Below are 24,038 nucleotides of genomic sequence, written 5' to 3'. Positions count from 1 at the left end.
TATGTAGGGGAGACTTTTAAGTATTTGAAAGTTGACGGCGAACAAATCTTTTGGCCTTCCTTTTTCTCAGAAAATCTGTCATGCATATGCAAATTCAGCGCCACAAATTCCTCAATTCAATACTTGTTTTTCACTGTCAAGTAGTGATTGGAAAATAATTTATGTATAGGAAAAAAACTATATCTTATTTGGGTATTTATTTAAAAAAAATAATCACTTTTTCCCCCACACTGCGCAGATTTCTTCGGACTAATTAAATTTAATTCAAGTACCAACTTAAAAGATTGCTTTCTTTTATGCATCTTCAACGAATGAAATGACTGTGTTGCTGTAAAGGCAACGTGAGCATTATAAATCACTTCTTTAACTTTCTCACTGTCTCTGTCTCTCATTCATGCACTATAAATATTCGTAACATTAATGTTGCTTGGTGTGCCTTAGCTGAAGCTGACAGAGAATAGTCTGAGCTTAAAATTTCGAGAAAAATAACGTAAACTTGACGTTAACATGGACAGATTTCCTTTTGTTAGAGATAATGGCGTCGTCAGATTGCCTCCTGGTTTCCGCTTCCAGCCAACTGATGAAGAGCTTCTCTTCCAATATCTAAAATGTAAGATTTTTTCCAGCTCCTTGCCCGCTCCAATCATTCCAGAGATTAATATCTACAAGTACGATCCCTGGGATTTGCCAGGTTAGTGTAAACGAAAATTATAAATTGACAATCATCTGCATTTTTCATAATTCCGGTGGCAAATGCATTGTAGTTCTTGAATCATTAAATAAAAATGCAGTTCAATCAGCTAACTTTAGAGTACTTTCTCCGTGATTACGTAATGTGCATATGTTAGGTAACTTGGAGCAGGAAAGGTACTTTTTCAGCAACAAGGAAACAAAGTATCCAAATGGAAGCCGAATCAATCGAGCCACTGCTTCTGGTTATTGGAAAGCAACAGGCGTAGATAAACAAATCGTATCTTCGAGCAGGAATAATCAAATGATGGGAATGAAAAAAACTCTGGTATTCTACAGAGGGAAATCTCCGAACGAATCCAAAACTGACTGGATAATGCATGAATATCGCCTTGTTAGTGCAGGAACTTCACCTTCAAATTTCTCCTCAGCCCAGGCAAGTAGAAGCTTCCAGTAAAAAATATTATGCATAGGCCACCAAAATAACACGAATATGAAGCAAAAAACTTGACAGATCAGGATATATCATGCTTATGTGTGTATGGCTCAATTAATACCTAGGTTTGACAGAACCATGAAATAATTAAAATACAAAATTAGCTTAAAGGAATAAAAATAATGCCAACTTTGTTAATACAAAATTAGCTTAAAGGAATAAAAATAATGCCAACTTGGTTAATGTCCATTCTTTTTTTTTTTTTTTAAAAAAAAGGAGCATATTTTAGCTTGTTCGATAAGTAAAATTATTTTGTCAATCATTGCTGCAGACTTAAATGAAAATCTGACATAGGATTTGGCTTTGTTTATAGAATTATTCAAACCAAATGGAAAATTGGGTCATTTGTCGCGTATTTATGAAGAAAAAAAGCACGAAAGACGGCAATGTACAAACTCGTAACAGCATGGTGGCTCGTCAGCCTCAACTCCACGACTTTATGATGAGAGACAAGAGAAGTTCAGGGCCTGCCATCTCTTCCGCATCGTCGTCTTCAAGCTCTGGAGGCATGAGTGAGGTCTCTTCGAATGGGTCAACCATATGATTGGGAAGGAAGTAGTAGCCGCAATGTTTTTCTAAACCTTGTGTGCTGTACTGATAAAGAGTTACAAAACTTTTTCTCTTTAATGGTTTTAATGTCTTGTCTCCCCTACGTCCATTGGAAAGGAAATGAACACATGCGAAGAAATTTTAATGTGAATGATCAGACGGTTGAATTAAATCTCTGTAATTAATCATTTAGATATTGTTATTTCTGCTTCCAGTGTTATGCTAATTTAATTTGATCAAGGCAAAAGACTCGCTCCCACCCAAGGTTTGATGTAATTCCAAACTGATAGTCACCAACTTTCAAAAAACCTAAAATCTTATTCATAAACAATTTTTTCGTTAAAACTCTAAAATCGTTATTTCAATAATAATATTAAAAAATATATAATTTATTATACTTTCTCCTTAAATTTTGAAAACTCACAAATTCACATCTACTAAAATATTTTCAATTTTGAAAAATAACTATTTCCACCAAAGCCTAGGTTTTTTTCTCCCTTATTCGGTCATCACTCCTTCAATGACATCATTTTCCCACTGTTTTATCTCCGTTCGGCCGATCAGTTGTCTCTTACCATTGAAATCGTTTGGTCAGCCAACTCACTGTCAAAATTGCACAAAGAGACGACTTCTCTTCACGTGATGAAGAGACGACGTCTCTTCGTGCGATTTCGATGATGAGCTAGTTAGCCGAATGATTATAATGGTGAAAGAGGGTCAACTGGTCAAACAGAGGTAAAAGGACATCACCAAAGGAGTTGGGGGGGGGGGGGGGGGGGGGGAATAGTCACTTTTTGAAATTGAGGGGGGATGAAGATATTTATAATATTTATAATATTATTGTTAAAATGATAATTTCACATTTATATTTAATTGAAAGTTTTAACAAAAATTACTCATAGGTGAGATTTTGAGGTTTTGACAATTAACAGATTTCAGTTTGGAATTTTATCAATCCTTAGATGGGAACAAGGCATTTGGCCTTTGATCAATATGCACTTAAGGCAACTTTTAATTATTAGCATGTACTTTTTCCTTACATAAATATTATTGTATAAATTTGGTTAAGAAGAGTTTAAAACATACATATAAATCCATTTGAGGTATTAGAATGGTATGATTTAATGCCAAGGTAATAGGCATTGTGATGAAATCAATTTAGGGTAACCAAGAGTTAGCCCAATAACCTATTTGAATAAATATTCAAAATACAATAATGCTACGTCTTTCTACTTTGAATATATAAATAAATATATAATTATATATATTAAAATATAATTTAAAATCATTTAATATAATAAGGGTTATATGGAAATATCTAACATATTAAGATTACTGACGGACAACAGTTGTCACACACACCCACTTTTCATCGTTAATTATCGCATATTCCATCAGTTTTTCTTTTTAAAAAAAAGGGAAAAAGTTATTAGTAAATTGTCCATCATCATCTTATATTGCTTGGAATGTGGAAAATACTTCGTTTTACAATAAAATTTGAGATTTTATGAATATGATATTGAAGACTTTTTGGTTCTAGTGTTTCAATGTGAAAATAGATTGAATTAATTGTGTTTTGTAATTGAATAGGGTCATAATGAATTATTAGTGAAATCAAACATAAAAATGCACATATATTCAATGTACAAGTCACGATATGGTGGGAGCAAATGAAGGCAAGGTTTAAGTGACATTGTTTATAAAATATGTGTGATATGCATACAAACAAAGTTGACTGGATGTAACATAAATATGAGATTATTTTAATTAAATATTTTTAATAAAATTATTTTAAAATATTTTTATATTACTATCTGTTAATTAAAATTAATATATTTTTATCATAAAAGATTGATAGATATAAATATAAATATAACCAAATTAATATTATCAAAATAAAATAATAATAATAATAATAATAAATGGATACTAAATCTATCTTTTTCGTCTTTTTAAAACCAAATCCTTAAAAAATTTATAAAATTTATAAAATTTGGGTGAAAAATAATGGCTCTCACAAATATATAATCAATAAGTTATTAAGTTATCGCTTAATTACTTACCGAAAAAGCAAAGGGTTATCGCTTAATCAAATTAGAAAGTTTTTGGTTATTTAGCGAACCGCGGTTGACACGGTATTGTCAGCCTAATACCAAACGACGTCGTCTCTATTAAATTCTGCCGTTTTCAACCCAAGTTTCCCAAGTTTTTTTAAGTATTGATTTCTTTACCCAGAGCACTAGAGCCAATGGATCGTCTGACCGCCAAGGTCCATTTATTGTGGCATCAATAAGTACATTGTTGGGTTTGCGCTCACAATGAGTTGTGGAGATTGAGAATGATTATGCAGATAATCCAGGCACAAGCTGGGTTTAAGATGTCTGTTTTTCAAGAAGGATGTACACTCAGATATGAAACTCTTGGAATCTCCATAATGAGGAGCTGAAAATGAATCAGAACCGATCAGATAGGTGCCAGATAAAAAACTGTTCTTAAAGGTTTTGATTTTAGTTCTTAAAACTGACCAGTTTTGATTTCAATTTAGTTCCTCAATCCTATATCTAAGAATGGTTTTAGTTGTTGATCCAAAACCGGAATCTAATTCATAAATTCTGCAGCTAGGAACATCTATGAAGAGATAAGTTTTTTCAATCATTTTGTTTTTGGTCTGATAGTTTAGCAACTTTATGTCAACTATGTAAATCATGGCTTTGTTTCTACTATGCGAGCAAGTATACTTCAAGAAATTAACCAAATTGATTGATAACTGGATCGTATATGAGTTCGGGTCATCATGTGTTCTAATTTACTAAATCTAACTGACTCTGCTGTAAAAGCAATAATTATTTAAAAAGAAAAAACTACTAAAATAAACATTATTTCTTAAATTGACATCTTTTACCTTGGTTATGACCCAGATTATTATCAAAAAACATGAAAATCAGAACCAGCGAAAGAAATTCATAACAAAACACTAAATTAAGATAAAGATAATTACAATAGATACTAAGTTATCAACCCAATCTTACATAGTTTAGAAATATAATTAGAAACAGAGGACCAGAACAAACACACGATAAGATATAAATTATACAGATAGGTAATATGGCAGCTATACCCTCCTCTTGCACATCCAGCAGCAATGAGAACACAAGATATCATATACCTAAAAAAAGAAACACACCCATGCAACAAAAATTTAACGCAACAAACTGGAGGAGAAAAAAGACAAGAAGTCATGTGGGTGAATTCCAAAGATACAGGTCATTATATTTTTGGCGTACCTAATCAGAAGGGAATTCACCAACCAAAAACTTCTCATCCTCCACGAAGATCTGCAAATTCTTTGATTTCATAAGAAATCCAACAGCTTCTTCATCAAATTCCACCAGAAAAGCACACTTGATCAGTTCAGAGAGTGCACTTATATGTTCTTCTCTATCCCATAACAAACCCTCGGATATGACTTGTGAGAAGCGGGTTGCATATTCTATGAGAAATTTGGGTCCCCTAGACCTATCCATCTCCTGAGTATAAAACCTTGAACTGTCTTTGGCCCATAGAATCATTTGGCATTCTGTGGCATCCACAATTTCACCTGTCGACATTGATAAGCTATACTTCGCAGTGATTGGTTCTGGAGTCTCCAGAGCAGTGAGATTGAGGAGGCACTTCACAGTTTCATGCCTCTTTTCAACTTCAAGTTTAAGATCAGCGAGGAAGCCTAAAATGAGTTTAATCAGCTCTCTGCAAATTGACACATCACTTGGATTCACCTGCTTGAGTTCCACACTATCTTCGATGGATAACTCTTCCCTCTGTACAGATTCAGAGATTGTGCGAACCCCAAGATTCCTATAGACTTCAAGCAACTTGGTCCGAGGTAAAGAATGTGAGCTGGACTGAGGGCACCAGACAAACAATGAGCGAGAGGATTTTTCGAATGAGTCCTTAAGTTGAAGGTCGTCAGGAATAAAAACATCTCGCTTGTTGAGCAACAAAATTCCATCTGAGCCTGAATCTACCGGCACCTTCAGCAAGCTGTCAGCGAGACGTTTATGTTTCCCCGGACTCCAACCGACGACACAACGCCAAAATGCACAACACTCATCCTTCGAAAGTTGCTGTCGCGAGCCTTCCCAACCCATCCAAAGCTTGCAATAATCACCAACCGAAGGATTGGATTTAACACTGAAAGCACTAGTGAAGAAGCTCAGCAAGTTACGTTCATAGTGTTTATCTAATACATTCAGCTGAGAACTGAACAGACCGTCTTTATCATGTAAAGCACACTTCTCAGGGTTGACCCAGTGTCCATTCTTACTTCCATCAGGGATCCATATCCTTTTTGCAGCTTCACCATTAACTTCCCACTTCATTCCTCCCAAGAAATTGTATATTCGAACAATAGTGGCAAAGTCAGAGTGAGAATCCAGGTTGTCGGCAAGCAGCGAACACACACCCTCAACATCAACGGTTACTCCTATTGCCCTAAGCTCTTCACGGTAAGATTTGATTTCAGAGCCATAAAACTCTTCATCAATGAAGGGTCCATCTCTCCGGTTCAAATACAATTCCCACTTGGAATCGAACAAGCAGCATTGGTCTGGGCTATAATAATCAGCTGCATCATAAGTCTTCAGCCATTTGTTAGAAACTTTTTTGTAAAAGGAATCGGGCAAAGAATATTTCTTCTCTTCTGACAGCCGGATGCATTTAAGCAATGCAAGAACATTTGCAGGAGTGAGGCTGCTGGGATTCACAAAATTTAACAGTCCATTAACAACAAACTCCACACCATCTTGAAGTCGCACAATGACTCCCATACTCTTTAGCTCTTCTCTGTATTCATAAATGGCTTTGCCATAACAACTTTCGCGGTCATCTATGAAAGGAAGCGTGGCTACAGGAGATATGAACACCCATTCAGGACCAAAAAGAATGCATTGTCGTGGAGATCTAACTGGATCAAAGCAATACTTAGTCCGCAGCCATTTTTCACCACAGATGCACATCATAATCTTAGGAGGAAAAACCAGAGACATCGCCCTTAACTTTCTGTAACACGAGAGAAAGGTTAGCGCATTGTTTTCTGAAATGGACGATGAACGGGCCTTCTGCTGAAAAATTCTGAAAAATTTTTTCATGGCCATCTCAAAATCCACCAGGACTCCTAATCGCCTCAACTCATTTACCCAAGAGTACATGCTGCTTTCATGGAATTTCAGATCAAGTATTGGGATATCGTTGAAAACCTGTAGAAGAGAACCCCATTTAGGATCTAATAGAAAACATTCACCTGGAGACTTGTAACCAGCAGTTGTCTTCAAGCATTTTGTACTTTGAAGTGCTTGAACAAGTTGGTTATGAACATAGAAATCTGAGTTACGAATGCATTTCAGAACCAAAAGCACGGCCTCATCAGTGAGAGCAGTCAGGCACAATGGCGATTTTAAGTGCTGAATGACAAGCGCATAATGTTGATTGAAGCCAAGTACAACACCGAGCTGCTGGAGCTCCTTTTTGAAATCAAGGATTTCCTTACCATAGTAAGCTTGATCAATGAAAGGAATGTTGCTGATTTCTGCTGCTACTTTCCACTCCTGATCAAATAAAACAGATCTATATGGGGACATGTAACCACAGCAAGTTTTTAGCCAACTTCCTCCTCTGATACTGCTAATGAAACTATCCGGTGAAAGGTAATTTTCCCCCAGAAATTTAACAAAATTCAGTATTGACAAGGCGCTGCTTCTAGTAACATTGGAGGAAGCAGTCTGCGACATGAGACGTTTCCCAATAAATTGACACGCTTCTGAATATTCTAACATAACTCCAATAGCCCTAAGTTCCACTTTGTAATTGTGTATACTTTCACCATAAAAACTCTGGTCGATCACAGGAATGTCAACGAGCACAGATCCGTTCTGCAAAAGGGTTCCCAATGATGATTTGAGAAAAAATGACTCCGACGGCGGTTTATAACCAGGAGAACCATTCATCGTCACTCTCAGCCAGCTACCTTCCTTCATGCATGTCAACAGCCTCTGTGGTATAGGAGTTCCCTTATTTTTCAGGTTTTTAACCCAATCCAAGAGTAAGAATGCGTTTTCCTTGGTGAGCGGGGAGTACAGAGCTGGAATCCCAGCATCGGGAGGAGATATATTGGGGATATCAGAATCTCCAACACAAGACTTCAGGAACTGTAAGAATTGTTTTCCATTTGTACTTTGCTCAGCATAACAGCATGGACGCAAGTAATCTACCCCCAACTCAATATAGCCTTGTTGTGTCCATGGGTTTGAAACAAACAGATTCACCCAGTTGCTTCCGTTAGCAGGAACAAGGACCCCATTTCTTGTTGTCTTCACATTACCGTAGTTATCAACGAGTGGCATATTCTTACACAAATTTCGAACGCACTCTTCTGATATATAACGCTTTAAGTATGAGTGATATAAGAAGTGAGCGAAGGCAACAACAAGCTTGCGGTCATTATTGAGATAATTTATAAGAGCGGCTGCATAATTATACACACTCACAGTATCAACCTTCACGCAGTTTCTCAGCCATGTCAACAGATTTTCCTTCTGATAACATGATTGAATAGCATCATAAGTATTCTGTGGCATAAAAAATCGATTGGCAACTCTGAATTCCTTGTTCCAATTAATCAACCAAGATAGATGCTCTGAAAGACAGACTACTCTCGTACTGCCATAACCCGTTGGGCTTCCAATACTGCACAGAGCCACATTCCCATTGAGGTCAACATATTTGATCAAGGATACATTTCTCATGTTGGTTGAGATGAAATTGGATGACCAATTATTGGCTACGAAAATGAGGAGCTCCAAATAAACATCCTCTGACACTCCCAATACCAGATTCGAACTCTGGATACTCTTTGCATACCATTCATTGTTTACCGATCCCACACCCAAGAAATTCAATACCTCATTATACTCAACCTTGTCGAATGCAGAACTCAGAATATATATTCCATGGGAAGAGAGATTATTCAAGCTTACGCCTTGGCTCCTTGCCTTGTCCAAAATATTCCAGAAAGCAGGCATCAACCTTCCCACTTCACGGGGTTTGTAGAAGTATTTCTGCTCCAAGTTTGATTCACTCGGAACAATATTTTCTTCTACCAGCTTTGCTTTAATTGATTCTCTTACAGCATTCAGCTGTTGATAGGAAGAGCTTTTAACCGGCAAGAAATTGAACATCCGAGGTAAATTTGATACTGGAGCACCTTCTGTTTTGACCAATGATTCTAATGCTTTGACAAAAGCAGATGGCACACAGTCAAGAATTCCTTCATTCCATTTGTTACCAAATAATATTGATTCCCTGGATGAAGCAAGAAGGAAATCTGCTTGAATTATGAAGGGAAAGTTTGTAATCATCTCGGTTGGAAGAAAAGCGTAAACTCCAGGAGAGGTTGCCCCTCTCTCGAGACGGCTCCCAAAAGGAAAAGCCAAAGTGATCACCCACTCTTCTACGTCCATCCTCCTTTCCACTCTGTTTTCCTCCTTTACAGGAAATCTCTTCCTCCACATATAGTAGCCGCAATCTTTTTCAAATTGGTTCCCAGTTGCAGACAGATGGAGTGTAAAGGACTCAGCATCAATAGTCTGCCTTGTCATAAAGTTAGTCTCACTGGTGATAGCAATGGCACTAACATTACTGGACTTGGGATCCTCGTTATGTTCCTTTATAGATAGTTGCTTGATTTTGGTAAGGAACAACAGAATTTCTGGATGAACACTCGAAAGCTGTTCCTTGACAGGCTGGACTTTGTCAGGCTTCAGGGGTAGGATTATTACAGTGTTCGGGAGTGTGGAAGCCGAACCATATATGTGCTTGATGTCAGAAAGAGTTGGCTTCTCGTCAACCCATTCAGGAACCATGTACGCAATGCCGCAGTGTGGGCAGGGCTCTTCACTGAATCGTATCTGATAGCCACTGCTGAATATGTAAGGCCTAGCAGTGATCAGAAATACACTCTTGAAACCGATTCCTGCAATGCAGGTTACCAGAAAAATATAAGATTTATATATAATGCATTGGATATTGTAAAATCATTAAATTGTTTCGTTGAACTAAAGAAGAAACAGGACTACTGGTGAAGATTTATTTATTTATTTTTTTGTGTTTCTCAAATAATATGATACAAAATGCGAAATACGGAATGAGTAATGTGTGAATGGTATAATACCTTTCTCCCCAATTTGGCCACGTTTTCTTTTGCCTTCTTTTGTGGAGAGACCAGCACTGCAAATGGACTCCATGTTCTCAGCAGAAAACCCCTTCTCATTATTAAATACCAGCAACGTAGCTGTAGCTCCTGTGCCAGTAATATCACGAGAGGTTAAAACAAACTCAAATGATGGATCCACACCCTCAGGATACTCGTTGTCTTCAGCATTCTGTCAACCAAAAGCAACATCACTTATGTATTAAATTCATCACCATAACATTCACAAACACTGAAATATAAGGAATAACATAATTTAACTGACTTTATCACTAAATTAATGTTACCATCCACTTACCCTCTCTCTCAATTCAATTGCTATCGAAACTCAGCCATCAATATTTTCTTTTTTGTAGGTTTTATGCAAAAGTTCAATTACGTCGTGACCCAAGATAGGTTTAGAGCGGAATTGACTTAAGGTGTTCAGTTAAAAAAATAATAATAACTAAAAAGAAATTTTTACAATTTCTGTGGATAAATATGACGGACTTGATCACCCAACTCAATTAACCACTTCAAATGTTATAACAAGAATAAATCAAATATCACTTTACGAATATATCAAATCAGATTTAAATATTAATTATATCTCTTATTCAAGTCCCTTAAAATTAGACATGGTAATTCATATTAACGGGTCGTATTTATATCGTATTAGTTTATATTTCGTGTTAAAGACTTTTAATTCTAATCTGATTTAAATTAAAATTTTATCAAAATTTTTTAATCTTAACACAATCCTTTAATATTCGAATTGATCTAATCCGACCTAAATTGACCTAAAATTATTTATTATTTTTATTTTCCAAAATGTTTTTGTTGTTTTAATTTCTTTACTAAATTATCTCAACATACTATTAGTAAAACACATAATATAACATTTTCTCTTATTAACAAATAGTCTAAAAATTTAAATACTAAAAGTTTTAAAACACGTCAATACTCTGAATAACCAAATCAAATTTTTATTACTTAATAATAAAATAAAATATTTAAATAAAAGTAAAAATAATATGAGTAATTATACTTATACAAAAATACAATTATATATAATTAAATATTTTAAATTCTTCCTATAAAGATACAATATACAATTATAAAAATAAAAACTTTAAAAGAATTTTATAATCTAATAAACTAAATCAAATTCTTACTCCTTACTAATAAAATATAAATATTTAAATAAAAATACTAATAATTATTATTATTATAATTATATAAAGATACAACTATATAAACTTTATAAAGATTTTAATTACTATTGATATTGTCTTTTAATATTTTTATAATTTATTTCTAATACATTTGATTAAAGTAACAACTCTCCAAAATATTCAAGTTAGTCTGGATTGTATCAGATTACTTTCATATGAACTTTAATATTATCTAATTTAATTTTGTATCATATCAAGTTGATTCAAAATAAATTTTGTGTAAAAAAAACTTAACCCTAACTTAATATTTTTTATATCATATCAATTTAACGAATCGTACTAAAAATCATCAGCTCTACTTAAAAATTTCCTTTTCGCTTTACCAATAATTAAAAAAAAAAGTCGCCAAATAATTATAGTTGGTAAGTTGTATAATTTTAACATTTAAAAATAGAAGAAGTGAACCAAAATGATGATGAAATTATTTTAGAAATATACAATAATGATAACAATTAAAAACTCCGATTTTTAAGTTAAACTGATAAAAAAATCGAGTGTATATAGAATTAAAATTTGCCAAACAATGATGCAGACAACTGTAAAATCTATTTCCAAACTACAACTGAATATATAAAAATAGACAATAATAATTGAATATATATATATATATATATATATATATGTTTATTATAACTTACTAAAAAGAATATATATTTATATTTCGAAGAAAAGAGTAGTGTAAGTGAAACCTGGATGAGCTCCATAAGAAAATGCACATCTTTGGCGTAGAGTTCAGCAGAAAGGAGTTTAACTGTTTTTTGTAACATCTTAAAAACAACTCTATTCTGCTCATCACGTCCGATCCAGAAGTTGTTTCTTCGAATCTCCTCAATGTGTTCTTTGGGCGTCAACATTTTTGAAACAATGAAAATAAGTGAAGTTGAGAGAGAGTTTGATAGATGGTGAGCGAAGTGAAGGAGGGAGGGACTGTGGAATACTTAAGGAAGGATAACTTGTTGGAGAAGGATATAAATAATAGCTAAAAGCGAACCCAGTGAAAGAGGAAAAGCATATAAAATGAAAATTCATCAGTGAAAAAAGGTCTACTTAATGAGGATATAACCCAAAAGAAAAAAAAAAAAAAGTCATATGAATTTATATTATTTGATATAAATAAATAAAAATTTGTTAAGGCATTTACTTTCTAATTAAGTACTAATAACACTACTTCTATATAAATATAAGATAATCTTCTACATTTACTATATTCATAATTTTCAGTCTATTTTCACAAATCAACTATATACTGTTTCTGCATTTTATTTCATTATATTTTTAGTTAATTTGTTGAAAAATATATATATATTTTTTAATTCTTCTATATAAATATATATATGCATTTCATGTGCCATGGGACAGTTTTCAACGTGGCTCTGGTTCAGTGCTATCACTTGCATAAAATTTCTTTTGGTCACTATTATGTTGATTCAAACCTTTTAAATATTCTTCTCTTTTAAGGATGAGTCTTTCGACACTGTTATGTAGAAAACGAATTTCACTTTTCTAAAAAATCTTTTAAAAATATTCTTAGCTTTGTCGCTTTTAGTAGCCTTTGTTTGATTAATTTCTTCTCTCTGAATTGACCTTGATCACTTGAATAATTATTAGAATAAGATGCGATTGTGAGAAAGGAGAATGCGACTTTGGGATTGGGAGATTTTAGATATTTTATTTGTAAAGGATGGTTTATAAATGATTTTATTACTCACATAAGCTTAAAATTAAAGGTCAACTATTAAAGTATATATTTTTTTTCAATCAATATCATAGTTAACGTTAACAGAATTTTCTATAGATTTGTACGATAGGCGGGAAAATAAAATTTTTAAACTTGAAGGATGGAAAAGTGCAATTTCAGCAAACTTTGGGTGGAAACTAGTGATTCTCCCTTAATCAGTCTTTCAAGAACCAAGAGGGTTGTCTCCTTCCCAATATTGGGAACATGCTACAAATTTACATCAGACATTGAAGTTGTTAATGTATCCGTAATAAGAAGAATGAAATTGAAATGATAGTTTATGAAATACTAGTCATTGAGATCATTTAGCCAATTGTAGCTCGTTCTCTAGTTTAGTAATTCAAGTTTAAAAGAAGCATAGAAATTAGCAATTTTGTGTTAAGTACCGAGCCATGAATAATGCAATTGTGTCAAATAAGCATTGAATTCTTGTAATTGAAGAATTGCTCGATCAATTAGGAGGTGTCATCTATTTCTCAAAAATAGGTATACAGATTGAACATCACCAAATTAGAATTTCTATTGATAATAATATCAAAAACAATTTTTCTTACATACGAAGGTCATTATAAGTTTTTGATAATACCATTAAACTTAATTAATACGCCGAAGACCTTTTAAGTCGTTATGAGAGATCTTTTAGGCAAATTAAAATAATTGGCTAAAAGAAAGGGGGTTTAAGTAAAATTATCCAAAAACTTAAGGATTAAGCGAAAATGTCCTGCTTTTGTGCAATAACCAAAATGTCCTTATATATAAAGCGAGAATTTTACATATTCCTTCCTAAATTTCCCTTAGCACACTATTGAAATTCAAATGAATTCACGAGTCTCCCATGGGTCTTCCACAGCGTTGCCTTCGTTTGTGTTTTTTGTCGACTTTTCTTATTTTTTGGTGACCAAAAATAGCAAAAAATGTTAGTACATCATCTCTAATCTTGTTTGAATCAATTTATTGTTACAATTATTGCGATTTGATGAAGATTTGAGCATTAAATATTTAGGGTTTCGATTTTGAATAATGCATCAAATGTCTTGATTCTTGGTTGTTTTAGTTGAAATTTTTAGGGCTATTGTGTTATAGGATGTGTAGATTTGATTTGTGTTGAAATTGGAAGCTAAAATGACGATTTTTTATCGATAAATATGTTAGTTTGGCTAGAGATCTAACCCGGAGGACCCCTAGATTTTTTGGGTTGAATTACATCGCCCCCGGATTGGAACAATGGCCCATGGAATGGGAAATTTTTCAATTTTTCAAATAATTAGGACCTAAAAGAGGTGGGGGAAATCTCCGGGGGCGATTGGGAAATTTAACAGTAACCAAGGAGGTGATCTATGAAACAAGGGGAATACGAGGGATAGGGGGAAATTGACTTTTTTGAAGATTAGGTCAACATTAACACCAGAGCAGTTGTAATTGTTCAAGAGGACGTGTTTTAGGAATTTCATTTATCAATTTGTTATTAATATTCGTGTAAGGTATTGGTCATGAGGGGTTATCAATTGAAAGTTCTCCTCGTACACCTTCCTTCACCCGTAGAGGTAGTATATTTTTTCATTAAATGTCATTGATCAATTTGTTATTAATATTATTATGTATATTTAAAATGTTTTTTTTCTTTTTTTTAGGATGAGCGATAGTGGTTAATTGTTGATATATGTAGCTTCAGTAAAAAAATAATTGAAATTAGTTCACAGGGAGACGAGCTACTGGAATTTATTTCACATGGAGACCAGGACGAGATATATCCATTATAATTTGTATATTTTCATATATATTAATAACTGATAATATAAAATTACTTGTGTAGTCCATCAAGGGGGTGGGGATGGTTGACTTGACAATAATAGAGGATTCTCCCGCCAAACCTCCTCCGTCGTACATTAACAAGGTAATATTAACCAATTTAATCGTATTTATTAAATAAGATTAAATATTTAATTAACAGTTTTTTGTTATTTTTCAGTTGGTGTGGATTGCTCATGGTCAAATTATCTGGAAAGGTCCGCTCGTTCGCACACCATATACCAATCTAATCAAACCGAGGTCAAAACGTCAAATTTGAACCATTCCATCCTCTGCTACAGAATGCGAGGAATTTTTTCTCACGTGGTTCACCGAAGCTGTAGCATCCGAAGACTATAAGGTTTATTTCATTAGTGCTCAGTCTAGAGACACTTTCTAGAGGATTGTTGTCGAGCTGCTCAAGTGGTTGATCGACGATGTAAGTTGTCAATTCTATTGAATTTGGTTAAATATTTTATATATTCATTAAAAAACTAATACAATTCAAATTTTTTTTATATCTATTTCAACATGTAGATTCTTTTTTGGCATTATTACGTCGACACTAGCACAAGCAACAGGCTGTTGTTCCACAAAATTGGATGATGGGCCACACCTTCTTTGTGAGACATATCGGGATGAAATTTGACAATAAGAATATCACGCCACTAAAAGAGTACGAGTTTTCCGAGCTTTTCACAAAGATGGTTGAGGCAGATTATACCTCGGTTTATTTTACAAACCATAGGGGAGATCGATAGGGTATAGTATTATAGTGTTTCCATTATAATTTATTTTAAATTAACTTATATATAATACATGTATCCATTATAATTTCTCAATGTTTATAGGTTTTCATCCCTATAAACTTCGACTGTGTCCATTGGATAGCTAAAGTTATAGATTTCCATAACTGGTCAATTATAGTATATAACTCCAAGGTATCATACTCAAGGAGTTATGAGGGGCTCGGATGACGGATGTGACTATATACGACATTCATACGGGCATTGTTAAAGGTGATGAGTTTTTGGACAACTTCTGAGCATATACCACGAGTTGATCACATGATACTACATCGAGCGAAGGTTATCCTCTAGCAAGATGATGGTTCTAGTGATTGCGACGTTTTTATATTACTTTTATAGAGTGTATAGCATTGTCACGTTGTCTGGATTTTCCCCGAGAGTCGTCCACCTTTATATGTCAGTATTTGGTCTCACAGTTGTATTTTCACTGCATCGAATAGATCACAGATATATATTTGTATTTATCATTGTTTATTTTATCGATTTCTAAGTTGTTATGTATATATTTATTGTATATATTTATGCATTTGATTTTATTTTTTCTTCAATTTTATCAGTTATCTTGTATTCAAAATTTAAAAAAAAAAAAAAAGTGTTTAAGCAAATTTTGAGAACAGCTTAAACAAATTTTTGGAAACATCCAATAACAGATTACTATCTATTAGAAGCAATATGAAAGTGATAAGAATGATTATAGAATTGGCTTCTCTTAGTGAGCTGGAAAAGCATACATGGAAGGAACCCAGTAGCAACTATTATTTTTATTTTTTTTGGTAAAAAAGCTTCACAAATCACAATGGTGCATTAACAATTTGTAGCGAGACTCACTTCATTTGACAATCAAAAATATGGAAAATTTTTATGAAAAAATAAAAATAATAAAAAAATATTTGAAGATGGAGAAAGAGACAACATAGAGAAGAAAGAATCAAAGTATATTGAAAATATAAAGAATCCCACTTTCTTTTTGTTCGAACTTTGAGTATGTGCATGCCTTTTAATTGAGTGCTTAATACACCACCGTCCCACAACTCTCCCACATTCTTCATTCCTTTTCATTTCTTACTTTTTATAAATTTTAAGAAAATTTTCAATATATATATATATATATATTGAAAATACCCATTTATCATATGTTGAAAAAATTTACACTAAAATCAAACTATTTTTTTGAATAATTCATAATTAATATAGGGTAATATTATATAAAAATAGTGGATATATTGGGTACAAATAACAATATTTCTTTAAAAGTATCCAACTTTTGTAGATAAAAAATGTCACTTCTCTATTATGTAATCTTTTATAAAAAAAAAGGTTACATAGAAAATGCTATTCACTTCAAATTGTACTACCTTATCATTTCATCAAATTCGCCCCGCATGCAATTCTAATATATCCAAGTTTCATACACAAGTATTTATAATACTTAAACTATTATATCATCAAGTATTGCATAAATATTGATCAAGACAAGACAATAAAAAGTGGAATAAAATAATAGTGGTAATTCTATAATTTTGATGTAACTCTTTGTCATGGCAAATAAAATAATAGACACACACTTGGTATTTTAAATAATATTTAAGGTATTTTTGTTTGAAAGTTTGAAAAGTTTGCATTTTTGTTTAAAAATAAGAAAAGTGAGTATATTTGCTTAATAAGGAGCAAAATTACTTTAATTACTTTAAAAAAATAAATTGGTTGATTATTGGAATGTTTTTTTATCGTGCATTATATATTCTAATTTGCTAAATCTAATTAATTCAACTGTCTGAGAAATAAGTATTTGATAAAAAATATTATTAAAATAAAAATTATTTCTTAAATTGGCGTCTTTTACCTTAGTTATGGCCCAGTTTATTATCAGAACAGAAAGCATGAAAAACAGAACAAGCAAAAGAAATTCACAACGAAAAAAAAAACTAGATTAAGATTAAGATAAAGATAAGTAGAATAGACATAACACAATCTTACATAATTTGGAAATATAATTAGAAACAGAGGACCAGAACAAACACATGATAAGATATTAATTATAGAGATAGGCCATATAGCAGCTATTCCCTCCTCTTGCACATCCAGAAGCAACGAGAACACATGATATCATATACTTCAAAAAAGAAACACATCCATGCAACAAAAACTTAACACAAGACAACTGGAGGAGAAAACAGACGTCTTGTGGGATTTTAAGCGTACCTAATCAGAAGGGAATTCACCAGTCAAAAACTTCTCATCCTCCGTGAAGATCTGCAAATTCTTTGATTTCATAAGAAATCCAATGGCGGCTTCATCAAATTCCACCAGAAAAGCACACTTGATCAGTTCAGAGAGTGCACTTATGTGTTCCTCTCTATCCCATAACACACCCTCGGATATGACTTCAGAGAAGTAGGTTGCATATTCTATGAGAAATTTGTGTCCCCTAGACCTGTCCGTCTCCTGAGTATAAAACTTTGAACCATCTTTATCCCATCGAATCATTTGGCATTCTGAGACATCCACAATTTCACCAGTAGACAATGATAAGCTATACCTCACGGTGATTGGTTCTGGAGTCTCCAGAGCAGCGAGATTGAGGAGGCACTTTACAGCTTCATGCCTCTTTTCAGCTTCAAGTTTACAATCAGCAAGGAAACCTAGGATGAGTTTAACCAACTCTCTGCCAATTGATACATCACTTGAATTCATCTGCTTGAGTTTCACACTATCTTCAATGGATAGTTCTTCCCTCTTCACAGATTCAGAGATTGTGCGAACCCCAAGGTTCCTATAGACTTCAAGCAACTTGGTCCGAGGTAAAGAAGGTGAGCTGGACTGAGGGCACCAGACAAATAATGAGCGAGAGGATTTTTCAAATGCATCCTTAAGTTGAAGGTCGTCAGGAATAAAAACATCTCGCTTGTTGACCAACAAAATTCCATCTGAGCCTGAATCTACCGGCACCTTCAGCAAGCTGTCAGCGAGAAGTTTTTGTTTCCTCGGACTCCAATCTACGACACTACGCCAAAATGCACAACACTCAACATTTGACAGTTGCTGTCGTAAGCCTTCCCAACCCTTCCAAAGCTTGCAATAATCATCATCCGAAGGATTGGATTTAACACTGAAAGCACTAGTGAAGAAGCTCAGCAAGTCTCGCCCGTAGTGTTTATCTAATACATTCAACTGAGGACTGAACAGACCATCTTTATCACGTAAAACACACTCTTCAGGGTTGACCCATTGTCCAGTCTTACTTCCATTAGGGATCCATATCCTTTTTGCAGCTTCACTATTAGCTTCCCACTTCATTTTTCCCAAGAATTTATATATTCGAACTATAGTGGCAAAGTCAGAGTGAGAATCCAGGTTGTCGGCAAGCAGCGAACATCCATTCTCAACATCAACCGTTACTCCTATTGCTCTAAGCTCTACACGGTAAGATTTGATTTCAGAACCATAAAACTCTTCGTCAATGAAAGGTCCATCTCTCCGGTTCAAAAACAATTCCCACTTGGAATCAAACAAGCAGCATTGGCTTGGGCTATAATAATCGGCAGAATGGTAAGTCTTCAACCATTTTTGAGAAACTTTTTTGCGAAATGACTTGGGCAAAGAGTAATTCATCTGTTCTGATAGCCGGATGCATTTAAGCAATGCAAGAACATTTGCAGGAGTGAGGCTGCTGGGATTCACGAAATTTAAAAGTCCATTAGCCACAAACTTAACACCATCTTGAAGTTGCACAGTAACTCCCACACTATTCAGCTCTTCTCTGTATTCATGAATGGCTTTGCCATAACAACTATCGCGGTCATCTATAAAAGGAAGTGTGGCTATAGGAGATATGAACTCCCATTCAGGACCAAAAAGAATGCATTCTCGTGGAGATCTAACTGGATCACCGCTATACTTAGTCCGCAGCCATTTTTCATCACATATGCACTTCATAAACTTACAAGGAAAATGCAGAGACATCGCATTTAACTTTCTGTAACACGAGAGAAAGGATAGCACATTGTTTTCAGAAATGGACGATGAACGAGCCTTCTGCTGAAAAATTCTGATAAATTCTTCCACGGCCACTTCAAAATCCACCGTGACTCCTAATTGCTTCAACTCATTTACCCAAGAAGACATGCGGCTTCCATGGAATTTCAGATCAAGTATTGGGATATCGTTGAAAACCTGTAGAAGAGAACCCACTTAGGATCTAATAGAAAACATTCACATGGAGACTTGTAACCAGCAGTTGTCTTCAAGCATTTTGCACTCTGAAGTGCTTGAACAAGTTTGTTATAAACAAAGGAATCTGTGTTACGTATGCACTTCAGAAGCAAAAGTACGGCCTCATCTGTGAGATAAGTTAGGTTCGAAGGTGATTTTAAGTGCTGAATGACAAGCTCATAATGTTGATTGAAGCCAAGTACAACAGCAAGCTGCTGGAGCTCCTTTCTGAAACCAAGGATTTCCTCGCCATAGTAAGCTTGATCAATGAAGGGAATGTTGCTGATTTCTGATGCTACTTTCCACTCCTGATCAAATAAAACAGATCTATCTGGTGACATGTAACCACAGCAAGTTTTTAGCCAACTTCCTCCTCTTATACTGCTAATGAAACTATCAGGTGAAAGGTAATTTTCCCCCAGAAATTTGACAAAATTCAGTATAGACAAGGTGCTGCTTCTAGTAACATTGTAGGAAGCTGCCTGCGTCATGAGACGTTTCCCAATAAATTTACAGGCTTCTGAATATTCAAACATAACTCCAATAACCATAAGTTCCTGCTTGTAATTGTGTATAGTTTCACCATAAAAACTTTGGTCGATCAAAGGAATGTCAACGAGCACAGATCCATTCTGCAAAATGGTTCCCAATGATGATTTGAGAAAAAATGACTCCGACGGTGGTTCATAACTAGGAGAACCATTCATAATGACTTTCAGCCAGCCACCCTTCTTCATGCATGTAAACAACTTCTGTGGGATATAAGTTCCCTTACTTTTCAGGTTTTTAATCCAATCCAAGAGCAAGAATGCGTTTTCCTTGGTGAGTGGGGAGTACAGAGATGGAATCCCAGCATCGGGAGGAGATATATTGGGGATATCAGAAGCTCCAACATTGGACTTTAGGAACTCTATGAATTGTTTTCCATTTGTATCTTGCTCAGCATAACAGCATGGACGCAAGTAATCTTCCCCCAACTCAATATAGCTTTGTTGAGTCCATGGGTTTGAAACAAACAGATTCACCCAGTTGCTTCCATTAGCAGGGACAAGGACCCCATTTCTTTCTGCCTTCACATTACCGTAGTTATCAACGAGTGGCATATTCTCACACAAATTTCGAACGCGCTCTTTTGATATATAACGCTTTAGGTATGAGTGATATAAGAAGTGAGCAAAGGCAACAACAAGCTTGCAGTCATTATTGAGATAATTAATAAGAGCGCCTGCATAATCATACACACTCACAGTATCAACCTTCACGCAGTTTCTCAGCCATGTCAACAAATTTTCCTTCTGATGACATGATTGAATAGCATCATAAGTATTCTGTGGCATAAAAAATCGATTGGTAATGAATCTGAATTCCTTGTTCCACTTAATCAACCAAGATTGACGCTGTGAAAGACAGATTACTCTCTCACTGCCCGACCTCGCTAGACTGCTAATGCTGCACAAAGCCACGTTCTCATTCAGGTCAACATATTTGATCAAGGGTATATTTTCAATGTTGGTTGAGATGAATTTGGATGACCAATTATCGGCTAGGAAAATGAGGAGCTCCAAATAAGCATCCTCTGACACTCCCAAAACAAGATTCGAACTCTGGATACACTTTGCATACCATTCATTGTTTACTGAGCCCACACCCAAGAAATCCAGTACCTCATTATACTCAACCTTGTCGAATGCAGAATTCAGAACATAAATTCCATGGGAAGAGAGGTTATTCAAGCTCACGCCTTGGTCCCTCGCCTTGTCCAAAATTTTCCAGAAGGCAGGCACCAACCTTCCCACATCACGGGGTTTGTAGAAGTATTTCTGCTCCAAGTTTGATTCACTCGGAACAATATTTTCTTCACCCACCTTTGATTTAATTAATTCTCTTATAGCATTCAGCTGTTGATAAGAAGAGCTTTTAACCGGCAAGAAATTGAACATCGGAGGTAAATTTGATACTGGAGCTCCTTCTGTTTTGACCAAAGATTCTAATGCTTTAACAAAAGCAGAAGGCACACAGTCAAGAATTCCTTCATTCCATTTGTTATCAAATAGTATTGCTTCCCTCGATGAAGCAAGAAGAAAATCTGCTTGAATTATGAAGGGAAAGTTTGTAACCATCTCTGTTGGAAGAAAAGCATAAACTCCAGGAGAGGTTGTCCCCCTCTCGAGACGGTTGCCAAATGGAAAAGCCAAATTGATCACCCACTCTTCTATGTCCATTCTCCTTTCCACTCTGTTTACCTCCTTTACAGGAAATCTTTGCCTCCACATATAGTAGCTGCAATCCTTTTCAAAATTGTTCCCAGCTGCAGACAGATGGAGTGTAAAGGATTCAGCATCAATATTCTTCCTTGTCTTAAAGTTAGTCTCACTGTTTATAGTGATGGCACTAACAGTACTTAGCTCGGGATCCTCATTATGTTCCCTGATAGATAGTTGCTTGATTTTGGTAAGGAACAACAGAATTTCTGGATGAACACTCGAAAGCTGTTCCTTGACAGGCTGGACTTTGTCAGGCTTCAGGGGTAGGATTATTACAGTGTTCGGGAGTGTGGAAGCCGAACCATATATTTGCTTGATGTCAGATAGAGTTGGCTTCTCCTCAATCCATTCAGGAACCATGTATGCAATGTTACAGTGTGGGCAGGGCTCTTCACTGAATCGAATCTGATAGCCATTGCTGAATATGTAAGGCCGAGCAGTGATCAGAAATACACTCTTGAAACCAATTCCTGCATTGCAGTTTACCAGAAAAAATATAAGATTTGTATATAATGCATTGGATATTGTAAAATCATTATATTGTTTCCTAGAACTAAAGAAGAAACAGGACTACTAGTGAAGAATTTTCTTTTTTTTTTTTTTTTCGTGTTTCTCAAATAATATGATACAAAATGAGAACTACGGAACAAGTAATGAGTGAATGGTAGAATACCTTTCTCCCCAATTTGGCCGCGTTTTCTCTTGCCTTCTTTTGTGGAGAGACCAGCACTGCAAATGGACTCCATGTTCTCAGCAGAAAACCCCTTCTCATTATTAAATGCCAGCAACGTAGCTGGAGCTCCTGTGCCAGTTATATCACGAGAGGTTAAAACAAACTCAAGTGATGGATCCACAGCCTCTGGATACTCGTTGTCTTCAGCATTCTGTCAACCAAAATCAAACATCACTTATTTATTAAACTCATCACCATACGGCCATAACATTCACAAACAGTGAAATTTTAAGTGACTTTTATGACTAAATCAATGTTACAATCTAGTTATCCTTTCTTTCAATTAAATCATTAGCAAAATTCAACCATCAATATTATCATTTGTGTAAGTTTTGTAAAATGATCAATCACGACCCACAGAGGTATTGACTAAAGGTCTTCAGATAAAAAATTAATAACAGAAAAACTCAAATTAATATTTTTTTTTACAATTTCTGTGGCTAAATATTGCAGACTCGATTACTACTCAATTAACCACTTAAGACAAGTATAAATTAAATATCACTATTAAGAATATATCATAATAAATATACATATTAATTATATCTCAAATTCAACTCACTTAAAATTTCTCTGTCTTTTCTTTCACAATAATTAAACAAAAAAAAAAAAGTGGCGACATAATTATATTTAGTATGTTTAATATTTTTTAAATTTAAAAATAATGTTTAATATTTTTATAATTTAAAAATAGAAGACGGGAACCAAAATGATAATGAAAATTATAATAGAATTATAAAATAATGATAAAAATTAAAAACTTATATTTATGAGTTTAAATTGATTAAAAAGTTGATAAGTAGAATAGATGATATATTATTATTTGATTGGGAATTATTTTATTTTTTATTTTTTAATATGATTAATAAAACTTTTAATTTAATTATTTTTTAACTTTGAAAACACGTTAAAATTTTGGCAGATTACGAGTGCGCGCGCACATATATATATATATATATATGTATGTATATATATATATGTATACACACACACACACACACATATATATATATACATATACACACACACACAGTGAGAAAAGAGAAGTGTAAGTGAAACCTGGATGAGCTCCATAAGAAAATGCACATCCTTGGCGTAGAGTTCAGCAGAGAGGAGTTTAACCGTTTTTTGTAACATCTTAAAAACAGCTCTGTTTTGCTCCTCACGTCCGATCCAGAAAATATTTCTTCGAATCTCCTCAATGTGTTCTTTCGGCGTCAACATTTTTGAAACAATGAAAATAAGTGAAGTTGAGAGAGAGTTTGATAGCTGGCGAGTGAAG

General features: G+C 34.4%; 3 protein-coding genes across 3 annotated transcripts; 1 reads left to right on the top strand and 2 right to left on the bottom strand.

The window, feature by feature from the left end:
- Positions 1–394: 394 nt before the first annotated feature.
- On the top strand, positions 395–1,982 carry LOC123216875 (NAC domain-containing protein 83-like). The gene is made up of 3 exons (XM_044637508.1): positions 395–691; positions 849–1,126; positions 1,500–1,982. Exons 1-3 carry the CDS (start codon positions 508–510, stop codon positions 1,728–1,730), a joined length of 693 nt encoding a protein of 230 aa, XP_044493443.1. The 5' UTR covers positions 395–507; the 3' UTR covers positions 1,731–1,982.
- Positions 1,983–4,695: 2,713 nt separating this feature from the next.
- LOC123216874 lies at positions 4,696–12,100 on the bottom strand. Its single transcript, XM_044637507.1, has 3 exons — positions 11,902–12,100; positions 9,960–10,170; positions 4,696–9,761 (listed from the first exon to the last, which is right to left on the bottom strand). Exons 1-3 carry the CDS (start codon positions 12,064–12,066, stop codon positions 5,020–5,022), a joined length of 5,118 nt encoding a protein of 1,705 aa, XP_044493442.1. The 5' UTR covers positions 12,067–12,100; the 3' UTR covers positions 4,696–5,019.
- A 5,353-nt stretch (positions 12,101–17,453) lies between these two features.
- LOC123216873 lies at positions 17,454–24,038 on the bottom strand. The gene is given in 4 exon segments (XM_044637506.1): positions 17,454–19,731; positions 19,734–22,493; positions 22,697–22,907; positions 23,816–24,038. Coding segments are annotated over 4 exon segments (5,118 nt in total). The 5' UTR covers positions 23,981–24,038; the 3' UTR covers positions 17,454–17,749.

This window comes from Mangifera indica, chromosome 5 (assembly GCF_011075055.1).
Source record: "Mangifera indica cultivar Alphonso chromosome 5, CATAS_Mindica_2.1, whole genome shotgun sequence".
NCBI classification, from domain to species: Eukaryota; Viridiplantae; Streptophyta; class Magnoliopsida; order Sapindales; family Anacardiaceae; genus Mangifera; species Mangifera indica.
The sequence above is the reverse complement of the archived record's forward strand: the minus strand, read 5'-3'. Positions and strand labels throughout refer to the sequence as shown.